Source organism: Acyrthosiphon pisum, chromosome A2 (genome assembly GCF_005508785.2).
Source record: "Acyrthosiphon pisum isolate AL4f chromosome A2, pea_aphid_22Mar2018_4r6ur, whole genome shotgun sequence".
NCBI lineage: Eukaryota > Metazoa > Arthropoda > Insecta > Hemiptera > Aphididae > Acyrthosiphon > Acyrthosiphon pisum.
The window spans coordinates 49,646,940-49,661,981 of record NC_042495.1 but is presented as its reverse complement, the minus strand read 5'-3'; the positions used below and the strand labels follow the sequence as shown (position 1 = coordinate 49,661,981).

The 15,042-nt window shown below is 28.8% G+C and overlaps 2 protein-coding genes across 6 annotated transcripts in view; one reads left to right on the top strand and one right to left on the bottom strand.

Moving 5' to 3' along the window:
* The window catches only part of LOC100165472 (protein NDRG1), an 83,330-nt gene that overhangs the window by 20,335 nt on the left and 47,953 nt on the right, over positions 1 to 15,042 (bottom strand). For all 5 annotated transcript variants that reach the window (XR_001678917.2, XM_016801696.2, XM_016801697.2 and 2 more), the window contains 3 exons: positions 3,739 to 3,880; positions 3,430 to 3,576; positions 1,991 to 2,281 (listed from right to left, as the gene is read on the bottom strand). Coding sequence is in view for 4 of the 5 variants with exons in the window: in XM_016801696.2 (XP_016657185.1) it covers positions 1,991 to 2,281; positions 3,430 to 3,576; positions 3,739 to 3,880 (580 nt within the window). In the remaining variant the exon portion in view is untranslated. The remainder of the gene's footprint in view (positions 1 to 1,990; positions 2,282 to 3,429; positions 3,577 to 3,738; positions 3,881 to 15,042) is intronic.
* LOC100573940 lies at positions 9,105 to 12,410 on the top strand. Its single transcript, XM_003242150.3, has 4 exons — positions 9,105 to 9,265; positions 9,410 to 9,723; positions 10,809 to 11,059; positions 11,680 to 12,410. The coding sequence occupies exons 1-4, from the start codon at positions 9,205 to 9,207 to the stop codon at positions 12,269 to 12,271; spliced, it is 1,218 nt and encodes a 405-aa protein (XP_003242198.1). The 5' UTR covers positions 9,105 to 9,204; the 3' UTR covers positions 12,272 to 12,410.

Genomic DNA, 15,042 nt, shown 5'->3' with positions numbered 1-15,042 from the left:
AATAATTTTGTTATGTGTTTGATATTATATACAACTAAACTAATCACGTAAGAAAAATATACTGCGACACAATAATACTATTATTATAAGAAAATATATTCGATAAAAAAAAAATTTAATGAAATACCTATACTATACAAGCACAGTAATATTAGATTCTCAAGTGCATCTCAAAACGTACTTTATTGAATGTAACAAATTACAATTAATTTGTTTTTTTTTTTAAATTTTAGTTGTTAGATCCCTTGGTATATTGTGTGGCTCAGTCAATTTATCATTTACCTATTGTTTTTTTTATCATTTATGATTTTTCAAATAATTCCTCATTATTTCCCGTCCGTTCAAAAACATTTTAACAGTCAAATTATACTAAATTACACATTAGGACACCAGTTTAAGATCATTTTTTTTTAAATAGGCTTATTAAAGTGAATGAAAAATATAGATATATTACGTATAATGAATAACTTAAAAAACTCCGGGTAGAGGTTGACTATACAAAAATCTTTGAACTAAATCGATAAGTATTAATATCCAGATGCACACAATGTCTAATAATAACATTATACATAATATTATACAGTTTATTAATTTAGAAAGTTTGTAGCCGTTGTTCATGATGTAGAGCAGATATTTAAATACAATTTTAATAATGCAATATAATTTGAATAATTGCCTAAATTTTACCTCTATTTATTTTTTTTGTAAAGGGGTAGTGGCTTTCAATTAATTACAACACTGTAATATGAAATTATAATATAAATACCAAAAAATACCATACCACCGTATCAAAATTATCTCAGCAAATTCTCCTACATTAACTTAACTTCATAATATCAAATAAAATACATGTACCATTGTAGAGTTAACAATGTGAATTCAATAAAAAGAAAAAAATGAAAAAATGAACACTGTTTTTTTTTTTTTTTTAAGACGACCTATTTTCTTTAATATGTATAATACTTCAAGTATGTACAATATACCGTTTCATATTTTATGGGATGTTGAATTGGTGAACTTTATGAAAATATTTTCATTATTTTAAGAGCGTTTGCAGTGATGTAAGTAGGACTAGCTCCCAAAGTCCGTGTCTGTGTCAGGCAAGTGGTCTGGTTTTTATTTTAACACGGCACACTGTATAGGCAATATAAGTACATTGCTGTGATATTGCAGTATTTTCGATAGCATCAAAACGCTCAATAACAGTAAGTTAGTAATAACTAACTTCTTTTTTTAAGTAAATCATTATCGTAAATCATTTGGAATATTTTTTGTGAAGTATTCCAAATACTTAGGAAGATTATCAACATAAAGTATTCCGAATACTTGAAAGCAAAGTATTCAGAATATGTATTTGAAATACTTTTAAAAAGTATTTTACCCAAGTCTGGGTGGTATGATTATTACAAATGATATAGATTGGGTGTCCAACTTAACGTTAGGCTTTCAACTCGCTTCCCCCCTACCTTGGTCCTATATACATAATTTAACATGGTATGTAAGAGTTTCAACGCTTATAAAGCTATTTTTAGGGTCAAATTTTAAAATGTTTAGCAATACACTAAGATGGCTGACGTATAAATACTTTGTATATGCTTTTTTAAATCAAACTTACATAATAAAAAAAATAACTTTTCATTAAACATTTTCCTCGAAAGTCGATTATCTTACACATTACCGCCGTTCTATAACTCTTTTCGGTTTTCTGTAAACGGATGGAAAATTCCAAAAAATTGTCTCTGTAACCTAACCTATTCGGCTTCATATTGTTGAAGTCGAATACTCGAATGTCCAATATTCGTGTATAGATAAACGAGCAAAACGATACATTTCAAGCACACGACATATGTACCAGAAAACGGTAGCGCGCTCGAATCTAATAACGAAATACCGATTATGCGAAACGCGCAACGATACCCACGTTATGATCGTGGACGGACAACCGATCATGCCAACGTAACCATTTATCGTTTAAATTAGTGTTGCTCACCTTCATCCACGACGACTTGGTCGGATCCAGTCTCGAGTTGAGCGTCACCGTGTCCTCCTGGTGCGGCGACAGAGCTCCGCACACGTTGATGATTGGCATCTGCAACGTGGTGGTCATGCTGAGCCTGCGGCCGGCTGGGCATGACTCGGATGTGGGCGTACTCCTGCTGATGCCCAGGTCCGTCCGTCTCACGTACGAGTCGATGAATGCGGCCAGGTTGCCCGGGTGGACGCTGTGCTCGAAGTACTCACGGTACACTCTGGCCAGATCGTGGTTCCTTTCCTCGGTTCCCTATGAAAACGGACGAGCAAAAAGTTTTATAAAGACCGAAAAATAAGATATTGTATATGAATATAAATACAAAATAAATATATATCATGTAACAGACAGAACTGAAACTTGTATTGACCGATATTTGTTTTATACGATTATTAATAATAGTATACACATTGAAATGTATTTTTTTTTTTAATTCATCATAACAAAAGTTATTACATATAGTAAACCGACTTTTTCAGTTCTTTCTGTAAGTTTGTGCCTATAAATGGTGTTTAATAATAAAATGGTAACATCGAACGTCATGTATATACCTACCTACCTATTTTTCATGTTTTATATTATTTTATGACAAAACTTTTTTAGCACGTCGTATAATATACCTAAGACGGTCGATACTATTATATGCTGTTGGATACTGTAACTAATTATTCAAACCCTAATACTTGAGCAAATTATATTATAATATCGACTAGCAGAAAAAAATTTGTATAGAGCCTGGCATTAAAATATTATATTATTTGCAGCTATAATTTGTTCTTAATTGCATCTTTTTGCGGATTAACGTCCTTATGTCACTATGCACCCCATATATTGTACACTATACTTTATATTATAATGATACTTTATAATGTTTTTCAATACAACTTAGTACTTGTATGATATTACGACGAAACAAAATTTAAGGATTTAAATCCAGAAATTAGGAGTTAACAAACAGATATCATTTGGAAAGATTTGGAGTCGTGCCAATAGTATAATATAAATCGACATTTTTGAAATCACTCGACCCTATAATATTCGTATATTTATATAATGTTTATATTATTAGAAACGTTGCAGTAATTTGCTGCAGTGGTGTCGATTGGGGCGAGAAAGAAAGAGAGACAAAGGATTGTGCATTTGTGCGTGTATTGTGTCAGATCCTAGCTTGTCCACGCCCTACGCAATAATATACAAAATACGACTATTAATGAGACGCGTTGGCTTGTCGACAACTGTTGTATATAGCTGAAACAGTAGTTTAAGATTCTTATAAATGGTGGTACACATATTATATTTGTTATAACCCACGATTAAAAACAAATTATGAGAGATATAAGATCCAAACCGTTAAATCCTAAGCTGCACCTACAATAGGGCACTCGCATTACTCTACTAACTTTTCCAAAATGATGCCACATCAAATAGTCCATCACCCCTTGTGTCATGCCTTTGGATTTTAAGTATCTGCTGTTCAGCTTTTGATAACCGTACTCGATCCAACCGGCCGGCGTTGACACCACGTTGATCAGACATAGCGCTTCAACCTGCAATACGTGACCAAAAAAATGTTTGATGAAATGAGTACCATTTGAGACAATATTATACACATTAATGCAATATCATTTTATCGTAGTTATATATGATATGATAGTATATACCTAGTATATAACATATCAAAACGGCGACAGCGCCGAGGTATATATTACCTTTGTTGGTTGTCTGTAAGCGAACCGCGCCAAAATGTTCCCACCAGCTCCCACTCCAAGTCCGACGATCGATTGCAAACCGAAATATCTTAAAACGTGATCTAACTGGTTCGCTAACTCGTCTATACTAGGAAAAACGTAACTGCAAAAAATAAAAAAAATATCAAATAATTTCTGCGCAAAATTAAGATGTACATTTTTTACAAATTGTTTATTCATTTTTTATACGAGTTAATAGTAATTAAAAACCAATTATTTAATAATTCTGTTAACAGTTAAAAAAATAATAATTTATACTGAATAAAATATATATTTTATGTTTATAAATTATAACTCAATTTGCAAGAGAAAATGAGATTATAATAGTTTCAATACAGGAATGTTTAAAACTAACGATAAACATACGTGATACACATACAAATATAAATATTAACGTTGAACATTTATTTTTCTAGAATTTAAATTGAATGGTATACTTTTTAAGATCCACAAGAAATTTACTTTTCGCATTTCCATTGCATGTTTTTCTATTATTTTTCTATTTTAACATAGTTTTAGCATCGACAATATAAGTGTTAATACCTACGTATTTTATTATATTTGACACGAATTCTATACAATCATTTTGTTATTGTATGGGATAGTACATTTACAATCAAAATAGTGTTACAATAATTTAGATAACAAAAAAATGAATGATTATTATTGTTACTTGTATTCACAATATAGTGTTAAACGTTCATGTTATAAAATCGAACGGTATAAACGTATTTTAAATTGGAAAATTAATCATTAGATATATTTAAGTAGATAACCTATAACCTCCTACAGGCTACAACCTGCAGTTAATAATTTACTATGTGTATCGTTTAAAAACTACTAAAGGTTGAAATGTCTGATAATAATAATATATTGGTATATAAACTAATTATAAACTCATAAAATAACTAATAGTATTAAATTAGTCAATTAACCATTAATATTATAAAACAATTTGTTTTTATGCAATAATGACACGTTGAATAATAGCTTTATAAAATAAATTAATCATTAGCAAATGGATACCTTCGGATTCCCTGGTTAGATGAAAAAAATTAATTAATATTAAATTAATAATTATGCAAAAACGAATCGTTGGTTATATTATTATAATATAAAACAATGGATTATTTCATAAAAGCATTGACATTATATTAAAAAAAAGGGAAAAATGTATAGAAATACTATAGTTATGCGTGAACAGCTGCTAGCACAGATGTATTTAAATTTAAAAAAATTAATTAAATTAAAAGTAATTTTGAGCTAATCTTGGTTTATCATAAAAAATGATTATACATTTAAAGAATACTTAGCTTACATGTACCAGTTGTACCTATATTTCTTAATATCCGTGGTTTCCTCTAAAAATTAATTAGAAACAAAAACCTGTTTTAGGACCTTTGGGTTGTATGCCATTTTCAGACATTTTCAGTATTTTCAGAACTCTAAAAAACAATTACTGAAAGAAGAATATGTATGAAAACCTACACCATATAGTCTTTATTTTTACAAAAAGCCGAAAATCTTTATGAGGTACCTTCAAAATATAGGTAAGTAATTGTATTGAATATAAATATACATAACCAGGGCCCATTAGTAAATTATTAAAAGTATTATATATAGGGATCAAAATGCCGGAAAATTTTCAGAAAAATTGGGGTAAATGTCGGAAAAAAACGGTTTTTTCCCAGAGCCTCGGAAAACGTGGAAAAATTGGAGAATATTGAAATAATACATTTCCGAAAAAAACCGAAGTTTTCGGAAAATTAAAAAAAAACCGAATTTTCAGAAAATTTAAAAAATTTATCTATGTAAAAAAAAATAATTTTAAAAATAGATAACGAAACCTGTCATTGTCATTTCACATTTGCTAATACGGTTATCAATGTATTATTGTATTAAAATTTAAAAATATTAATACGGATATTTCAATATTTGTTCTGAAAATAACGTAGTTCCATATCAAATTGGTATTTATGTGGGAGAGTGTAATTCCCCGAAAATAAATCACCTGTATTTTTAAATTTTAAAAATTGTATACTTATAATATATTGTCTATTTATATTTGTAATAACTAATAACTAATAAGGTATATAGTAACTGGCTGATAGGCTTATAAATTATATTACAGTGACTGGTGAGTGGTGAGTGGTGAGTGGTGAGTGATGACTAGTAACTATTTGATAGTTTTTATATTTTCGAACTTAGTGAGTTGGTAATAAAATATACTAAATATAAAATAATATCAATAAATAATAAGAAATAACTAATTAGTAAATACTTAATAGTTAGTATTTTAGTTGTTAATATTACAAATTATAATTATTCATAAATCAAGTATAGAATCCTCTAGATTTATCCACTACAGACTCTAAGTTAGGTATGGTATATATAATATTATGTATGTAATAATATGATTATCAACTATCATTATTTATTAGATTGTTTCCACAATACATTACTTTTTCAGTTCTTTAGAAAAAAAACCATATTTTTCATTCAATTTTTCAATTTTTTCAGGAAAAAAACCAGTTTATTTCGTCAAAACCATTTTTTCCGGAAATTTTAAATGAAACCAATTTTTCTCAATTTTTCCGAAAAAAACGGGAAAAACCCGGGTTTTTTTCAGAAAACCTTTTTTTTCGGAAATTTTGATCCCTAATTATATATGTGTAGAACGTTTTATCAAACTAATATTCATACAGTAATCAATAATAAAAATATATTATACCTAGGTATATGAAATACTTTAAAATGAAAGTTATCATATTTATAAGTTATTAATTTATATTTTATATTTATTAAAACATTAAATAGTTCAAAAATAAAAACAATAATAATTATGTAATTAGTAAATTATATTATTTTAACATTGTATATATATAATATTATAAAATTAATAAAATATTTCATTAAATTTATGCCTATTAGTTTTAAGTAGGTTTAGCCGGTTTAGGTATGGATAAAGCGATAGATGTGTTGATCCGACCACATTTTTCTTTACAAATTATTCTGTTTTAAAATTTAATCATGAATTGTACACACAATAGTACACACATTATACACATCCATTTTCCCTTCCATAAATATAGGTACCTATAAATATAATTTGGTAAATAATATGACAGCTAGTAAAAAATGTAATAAAAAACTAAAATTTCAGTATTAGATATTTTTAAAATGTTATTTTGAACATTGAAAAAAAGGTGAACAAGTGGGTGTCGCTCTGCTGTACAGTTGGTTATAAGTGGGTAACTATAATAGATTATGTTAAATTTTAATTCAATAATATAATATCATTGTATAGGAAAATCGACTCTGAACAAAGACCGTCAGTCTATGATAATATTATTGATATTACTAAGTACCTATATTTGATAATATTGTTGTGAATAAAGTAATTTATATTTAACCTATTTACGTGGAACTTTATTTTAAATTTTTAACCCTTAACTATAATAGTTGAACATTTTATAAATAGTTTTAACTGCTAAATAATTTGTAAATTTTCAATTTGACAAATTTCTTCAAAATTTGAACCTTAAATGGTTATAAAAAAGATGCCTTTGCATTTTTAATATTTTTCATATGCTATTGTAACAATATATCAGGAGCCTTGTATTGATTTCTCACGCTTTTTGACTCAATAAATAAAATACTGGGGGACGAAGTGCCCGAGCGGATTAAGGCATCGGTTGTGACGCACGCCGACACCGGTTCGATCCCAGCCACGGGTGGCATTTTTCTTTGGACAGTAATGGTATCCGGAGAGAGAGGCTGCCATCCCCCACCCGGGCATGAGAGATAACTACAGGTGCCCACTAGACAATTCTGCCAAAACACAAACACATGTTCCTCCAACCGTTTCCCACCGTACCAAAAACCCTAGAGTACCATTCTACAGCTAATGGCCTCAGTTTTCGGGCTTAAGACCAATAAAATAAAAATAAAATGTTTTTGATATTTATAGAAAAAAAATTTTAAAAAATTTAAATTTTAAATTGTCCATAAACAGCTTAAAACGAGTCAAAATGTTTTCAAAATTTTATGTTACATGGAAAATGAAAATATAAACATTCAGTCAAATTTTCATGTATTTTTTTTTTTAATTGAATAACAACAACATAAGAAAATTGCTACATGATAAATCGAGTGAATATCCAATATTGTAAAAATATGAACTTAAGTATGCTATAACGTATGCTCATAAAAATTTATTTTGAATTTCATGTACATAATTTTTTTTTTTTTAATAAAAGTAGACAAACTGATAAAGAATCTTATATTACATGTTCAAATATTAGATTTAAAAATAAACGTTTTTATAAATTTCTAACTGAAAATAATTTGCAAATTTTCGTAATGTTTATGCATTTTGTCAAGATTTAAACTTTAAATGCTTATAAAAAAATTGTGAATTTAGATTTTTCATATTTTTCAAATGTCATAGTAACAATGTATTAAGAGCCTTGTATTAAATTGTCAAGGTTTTTACCCAATAAATAATTTTTTTGACATTCATAAAAAAAAACTAAAAAAATTGGAAACTGAAAATGTCCGGAAACAAATAAAAATATTTTGTACATTTTACCATGTATAGAAAATGCTAATATAAACAACCAGTGAAAATGTCATGTAACTACAATAATTTGTTTTAGAGTTATGCCAAAAACCAAAATCGATTTTGTCAAAAACCGATTTTGCGTGAAAATTCCCGTTTTTCCCTAATTTTTATTTTGTTTTTCCCCGGCGCTTTTGAAAACTATTGGGAATGTTGACCTCCCGAATGCACCAACTAGATTCACATTCCTATTGTACAAGATACTGTTGAAGAAAATCGAAGCCGTTTTACTGCCCCAAACGGTGATGACAGACGTACAAATAAAAAAATAAAAAACACACACATCATTGTAAAATACTAAAATCAATACATTCATCGCTCCGCTCAGAACATAAAATATATTTTAGTTACAGTCTGAACTCTGAAGTTCAAAATTTTAAAACTAATTTTATTGAAATTGAATAAAATAATAATTATGAGGATTCTGTAAAATAAAACATTACATTTTTTGTTTGTTATCTTAAAATCATGTTTTTAAACAACATCATGTCAGCATTTAATTAATATTTTTAACGCTCATGTTATACATCTTTAATATACCATCATGATCTATACCACGAATAATATATATTTAAACTTGTATACTAAAACCTTGAAAATCTGTCTACAATCTATATATTAATAATGTAATTTATAATAATTATGAAAAAAAAAATTGCTTGATTGTATAAAATTAATTTACATGTCCGGCATTTAATCTATAGCGCACGCAGACAAAATTAGTAATATAGGCGATAAAGAAAATTATATATAAGCCGGTGTTGGAATGAAAATCAACATTACAGTTGTTCCGCACAAGTGAGAAAATGAAATTTGTGATCGTTTTAACCGCTGTTCTGGCTTTGGCCACAGCCGCCACACTGCCGTGTACGTACATCATCATTATTATTATTATTATTATTATTATTATTATTATTATTATTGTTGTTGTTGTTGTTTTAATTAATATTTCTTTTTGTATTCATATTTTTTCCTAACGATTGTAACAATAAACATTACATATTTTTTCAGCTCAAAAATTGGACAGCCAAAACGAATTGTTCGAATCGAATGAAAAGAACAATAACAACAACCACAACAACGAATATACCCAAGAAAGGGAAGAACGCGATTCAATCGCAAACTCCTTCGATGCCATCGTGAACGTAATAAGACAATACAAAAATGACGTGGCCAAACCCGATAACTCTAGATCAAACGAAATGTCCGTCCCAGACACCGTAAACATCGGTTACAACGCCGACACGGTCTTGACCGACGTCCAAGTCAAGGGATTGAATAATTTGAAAAGCCAAAACATCACCATGAAGTGGGGAACAGATTTGGTAAGCTTGTATAACGATAATAATATTATGTCAATTATTATACCTACTCAATTTATTGATTGTTGTGTCAATTGATATTATTTTACTGGTACAGTATTTTTCAACTACAGTAGAGTTTCGCATATTCGGACATCCGGATAATCCGGACAATCTATATTTCGTACTTTAGTACTCATGTATAATGTATATATTCGGGAAAACCCATGTTTAAGATATTATAATTTTGATTACATATGTATTGTAATATTGTTTCCAAATATACGGGAATACCAATATTTGTATAAATACATAAGGTGTTTCTGTTTATATTTATTAGGTAGTATGTAAGTTTAAAAAAAACGTTTAATCTGGATTTTCAATAACACGGATAGAGTCTGGTTCCATCAAGTCCGGATTAGCAAGACTACTCTATACTGTAGATTTTTTTTGCATAAAATACTTATTGTAGTTTTTTACATCTCAGGTCCACAAACCACGACAATTTAACAAAAATAACTTTAAGTCTATTTATCTGCTATACTAATTTACAAAGTCAAATTTTATGTTTTTGAAAAATTAAATATTATTTAATAATAATATTTTATTTCTGTCTTTAGTTATAGGTAATAAATTAATAAATAATAACTTATATTTAGCAAAAAATATAATATTTTATGATAGGGTAAGGTTAAAATGACATTTTTTGATTTCATATTCAAAAGCATAATAGAATTTTAAAAATGTTGATGCATAGGTAAATAATACGTAATTAAATACTTATTTTAACTAAGGTCTGAAAAATAATATAGTTTCTCGTTGGTACTTAAAATAAATTTAAGCAAACTATTACAATAAAAAAAATTCCAAAATATATAATGTTTAAATAACTTAGACTTAAAATAGTGTATTAAATAGTGTATCCAGTTAAAATTGTATAATATATGAATGAAAGGGCAGTATATATGGGCTGACTTTAATATTAACTATCGAACGACATGCTTTTAAACATCAATGCACAATCGGTAAACAATTTGAGTCGAGCTCTGTCATTTGCCCGAGTTATTTCTACAGGGAAATCATATTATTTGGTAATTTCGTTTTCACAGGTCCAAGTCATCAACTACTGGGAAAAACTCGCGGTTAACGGAGTGTTCCATCACACAAACACCGTAGCCAGACATAGTGGAATATTCCATTTAGACATTATCGAACCTAAGTACAAGGGTGAAACTATGCTCACAAAAAACTCGAACGTCTACCCGTTGATGTCGACCGTCGGCTCCGTCAAGTTCGAAAAGTTCATCGCCAACCACACCACGTTGCCGGAAGTGTTCCAAAACGATAAACCTCAATTTGAGTGAGTATAACGTGGTCAAAGTAAATTGCAATTCACTGAGATATAGTCAGATTTTAGAGGGGGAGACTTCTTTTTTTTAAATATAAATTTATATTAAAATAGGAATCGATTTGCTTTCCCAGACCCCCTTTCAAATCAATGTTTTGAATATCGTGCAATAAGGCATAAGCAATACCAAATATATTAAACATATAATAACAAGTCACTGACATCCAACCTAATACTTAATAGGTAGCAAAAATCAAAAATGTGTTTACATTTATGATTTGAATTGAATAGAATTAATAAAATTGAATGTAATTTAATTTACGAGATGAGACGGGGAAGCACAAATATTAAAGATATTTTGTCCAAAATAAAAACCATTATTTACTGTCTAATATCTTATATATTTCTATATAATATCATCCACTATATAATACTTCGTCAAAAATTGTACCATCGTGCTATAAAATAATAAAAATACTAATCAAAAGTAAAAACGTGAAATTTGTCGAGGGGAATAAACTCCCATAAGGCACGATCTCCGGGCCTATGCTGATAGATAGTGTTATAATATCGACTGTTAACAGTCGAAATAAAGTTTTAATCCTAATTAATTTCTCGTTTTTTCCGCCTAGTTACTTCGTCAAACACACCATTCCCCAATACATAGCCACCGCTAAAGTCAACGACATGTACAACGACGTCGCTCTGGAAATCAGACGGGCCGTCAAGCCTTACATGGTGTACAGGAGCAACAAAATCTCAAGCGAAACCGCGGTACCGATCGCCGGTAATCTGGCCGACGGCTTCCGTTTCGAATTGAAAAACCTCGATTTCGACAACTCCAAGAACAACTTGGCCAAGATTTCGTTCGTGCAGGTGATCAAGACAAAGGAGAGCTGTGTCGCCAAACTAGAACTCCGCCTGTTGGGCATGATCGGAGAATTCGACCTATTCGTGACGTCACCCAATGGCAAGAGTGACAACCGCAGGGTCACGTATACGACCGACGCCGTCAAAGTGGTTTCCAACTTGGACTTTGTCGAGAACAGTGTCCGCACTGCAGTCCACGTCACAAAACCCCAGATCCAGTTCACGTCGACCGACTCCGATTCCTCTGTCAACTGGTCCGACGTCCAGAAACAGTTGGTCCCCCACTTCGATGCGTACTTGACGCGCACTCTCGAGAATGCCATCAACCGTAACGTTCAACGGTCCATGATGTAATCAGTTACAAACGGGCCCACGAGTCGACTTACATTTTGTGCAATAGGAAATAACCCCAACAATATTTCATAACTGTTAATGTGTTAAAAATAAAAATGTATATTGTAATACGATAATAAAATAATGTTTTCCATCCATATATTAATATTATTATTATTATTATTATTATCATGAAACCAGACGAGTCTAAATCATATATTTTGTACAGAGTTACGTTCGTTTGAATGGCACAGCTAGTAAAAAATGTTTGTCCACAACGAAGACAAAATAAATAAACTAAAAGTTTAGTATAAGATATTTGTAAATGTTATTTTGAACATTAAAAAAAAGGTGGACAAGTGGATATCGTTCTACTGTACAGTAGATTACAAGTGGATCACTGTATAATGAATGGTATTAAATTTGAATTCAATGATATAAGTAATAGCATTGTAAACGAAAAACAATATTGAGCGGTCACGGTTTGTCAGTTTGGATATTTAATATTATATTTATATTGTTATTACTTATTATAAATATAGTAGCCGGTAAGTTGAATTAATATTATACAATTACAACAAAATAACTTAAATCGTTATTCTTGGTTATTTAATATGTAATTTTCTCTAAATTTGAACATAAAATAACTATAAAAAAACTGTTATTTTGTAGTTTTGAGATTTTTTGATTACAGAATAACTTACTAGCGTAGAACCTCGTTGTAAGTTTTCAATTCTTAGCTATAAAAGTTGAACATTTTATACATTTTTAAATTTTATATTTGATAAATGTTGTCAAAAATTGAACTTTAAAATTGTGCCAATGTATTTTTAATGTTTTTCAACTGCTATTTAAGAAATATATCAGGAGCCTAGTGTACAAGCTTGTATTCAATTTTCACGCTTTTTGACCAAACGAATAACATTTTATAGATATTTATAGAAAAAAAACTAAAAAAATATTTAAATAAATTAAATTGTTCAACATTTTATAATTGATAAAATAAAATAATCATATGATATAAATCTCAAGTTTCGACGGTTATTCGTTTTGAATTACAACAAAATAAGAAAGTCGCTACACGAGAAATCGAGTAAATATTCCAAGTTGTAACAATTTGAACTTCAAACGCTCACAAAAATTTAATTTGACTTTCTTATAGACATTTTTATTTTTTTGATTAAGGTAGATAACCTCTTATAAGGAATCTTGTAGTGGTATGTGATTAAATAAGTAGATTTATTCAAAGTTCACATTCTTAAATAAATAATTATTGATGTATTTTAGTTATATTTCGTAAAGGTAAAATTGAATGCTTTTAGTAATTATTATTGTTGCCACCCAACCGTTCCAACCATACCAACCGTGACCCCTACATAGCTAATGGTTCTAGTTACTGGGATCTAGACCAATACAAAAATTATTATTATCATATTTATATTATTATATTATTTTCGTATTACATTTGACTAATACAGATTGAAGCCCATTTTATTTTTACATTTTTACGTAAAAATATTCGATTCCGAAATGTTAGTTTCATACTTCCATATATCATCGAAAGCTACTTTTTTTTTATTACTGTTTGATGCTTTAAGTCGTTAACAAAAGACTCATTGTGATGGACTGAAGTGGATGCGTTGACTACGTGCCTCGCTCTCTTTTTTTCCCCCCGTTAAAATAGATTGATATATTGTGATATATTTCAACGGCTTACACACAGCTTGCAGTTTTATCTACAAAAATGTCATTGTTTCCCCACTCTTATTTTTTCCTCGTATATAATGCTACATCGAGAATTGTATTTACTATTTAATCGAAAAAAAAAACATTAATCGTATACATTCCACGAATTATTTTGAACAACGAGTGTTAAGTTAAAAAGCTATTCACTATGTAGATACTATTTATTACGATGCAATACTCGGATATACGTACCTAATGGTGATCGTTAAATCGTAGTACTATCATTGATTAAATATACATAAAATAATGTATATTTAATCAATGGTACTATTAAAACTTTATATTTTAGAATTAATAAATTAAAGTAAAATATATACTATTATAAAGTATAAAATATGATGAGAAAAAAAAATTTAAAACTTCTTTACAGTTGATTTAGGTCACTAATCGAATTTCTCAAATGTTGTAGAGATTACCACTAATATTATAATACAAGCTGTTATCATTTATCCTAGCACGAAAATAAATTAACCAAATAGTATATAATAAAAGAAAAAATTAGAATTATTTTCTGCATAATTTTATATAATAAACACTAGAGGGTAGAGGTTGGGTACATTTTTACATGACACATGTTATGTTAAAATGGTTTTTCGATTTCTATGATAAAGCCTGATAAGTAAATTTTATCAAAACGTTTAAAATTGATACTTTTAAAATAAATTGAATCTACATAATTATTTAATATTTTTCAGTTGCATGCCAAAAATAATAAAATACGTTAAAAAGGAAATTCGAAGCATTTTTTTGAATAAAAATCAATATAAATTAACACGGCATGTCACGCATAGTGCTATAAGTACCCAATTGTTTATTAATTTGAAGGTCAGAAAAATGTATTATTTAAAACAACACGGGTCAGTACATTTAATTTTAAAACTTATTATGAAATAGTAATAATATTTACCATTCAACAATTATTTAACTACTCAATAATATTGGTAGGTAAAATGAGATACATATTTTAAATATTTTGTAATTTAAAATAAAAGCAATTAAATATTGATATAGAGTCTCCTGTACCATGTCAGTTTTCATATATCAAC

Bases quoted from the DNA above. Each gene is read 5' to 3' on its own strand.
- LOC100573940 (XM_003242150.3), top strand. From the start codon at position 9,205: ATGAAATTTGTGATCGTTTTAACCGCTGTTCTGGCTTTGGCCACAGCC. The intron at 9,266-9,409 runs GTACGTACATCA...ATATTTTTTCAG, and splicing joins CACAGCCGCCACACTGCCGT to CTCAAAAATTGGACAGCCAA. The intron at 11,060-11,679 runs GTGAGTATAACG...TTTTCCGCCTAG, and splicing joins AACGATAAACCTCAATTTGA to TTACTTCGTCAAACACACCA.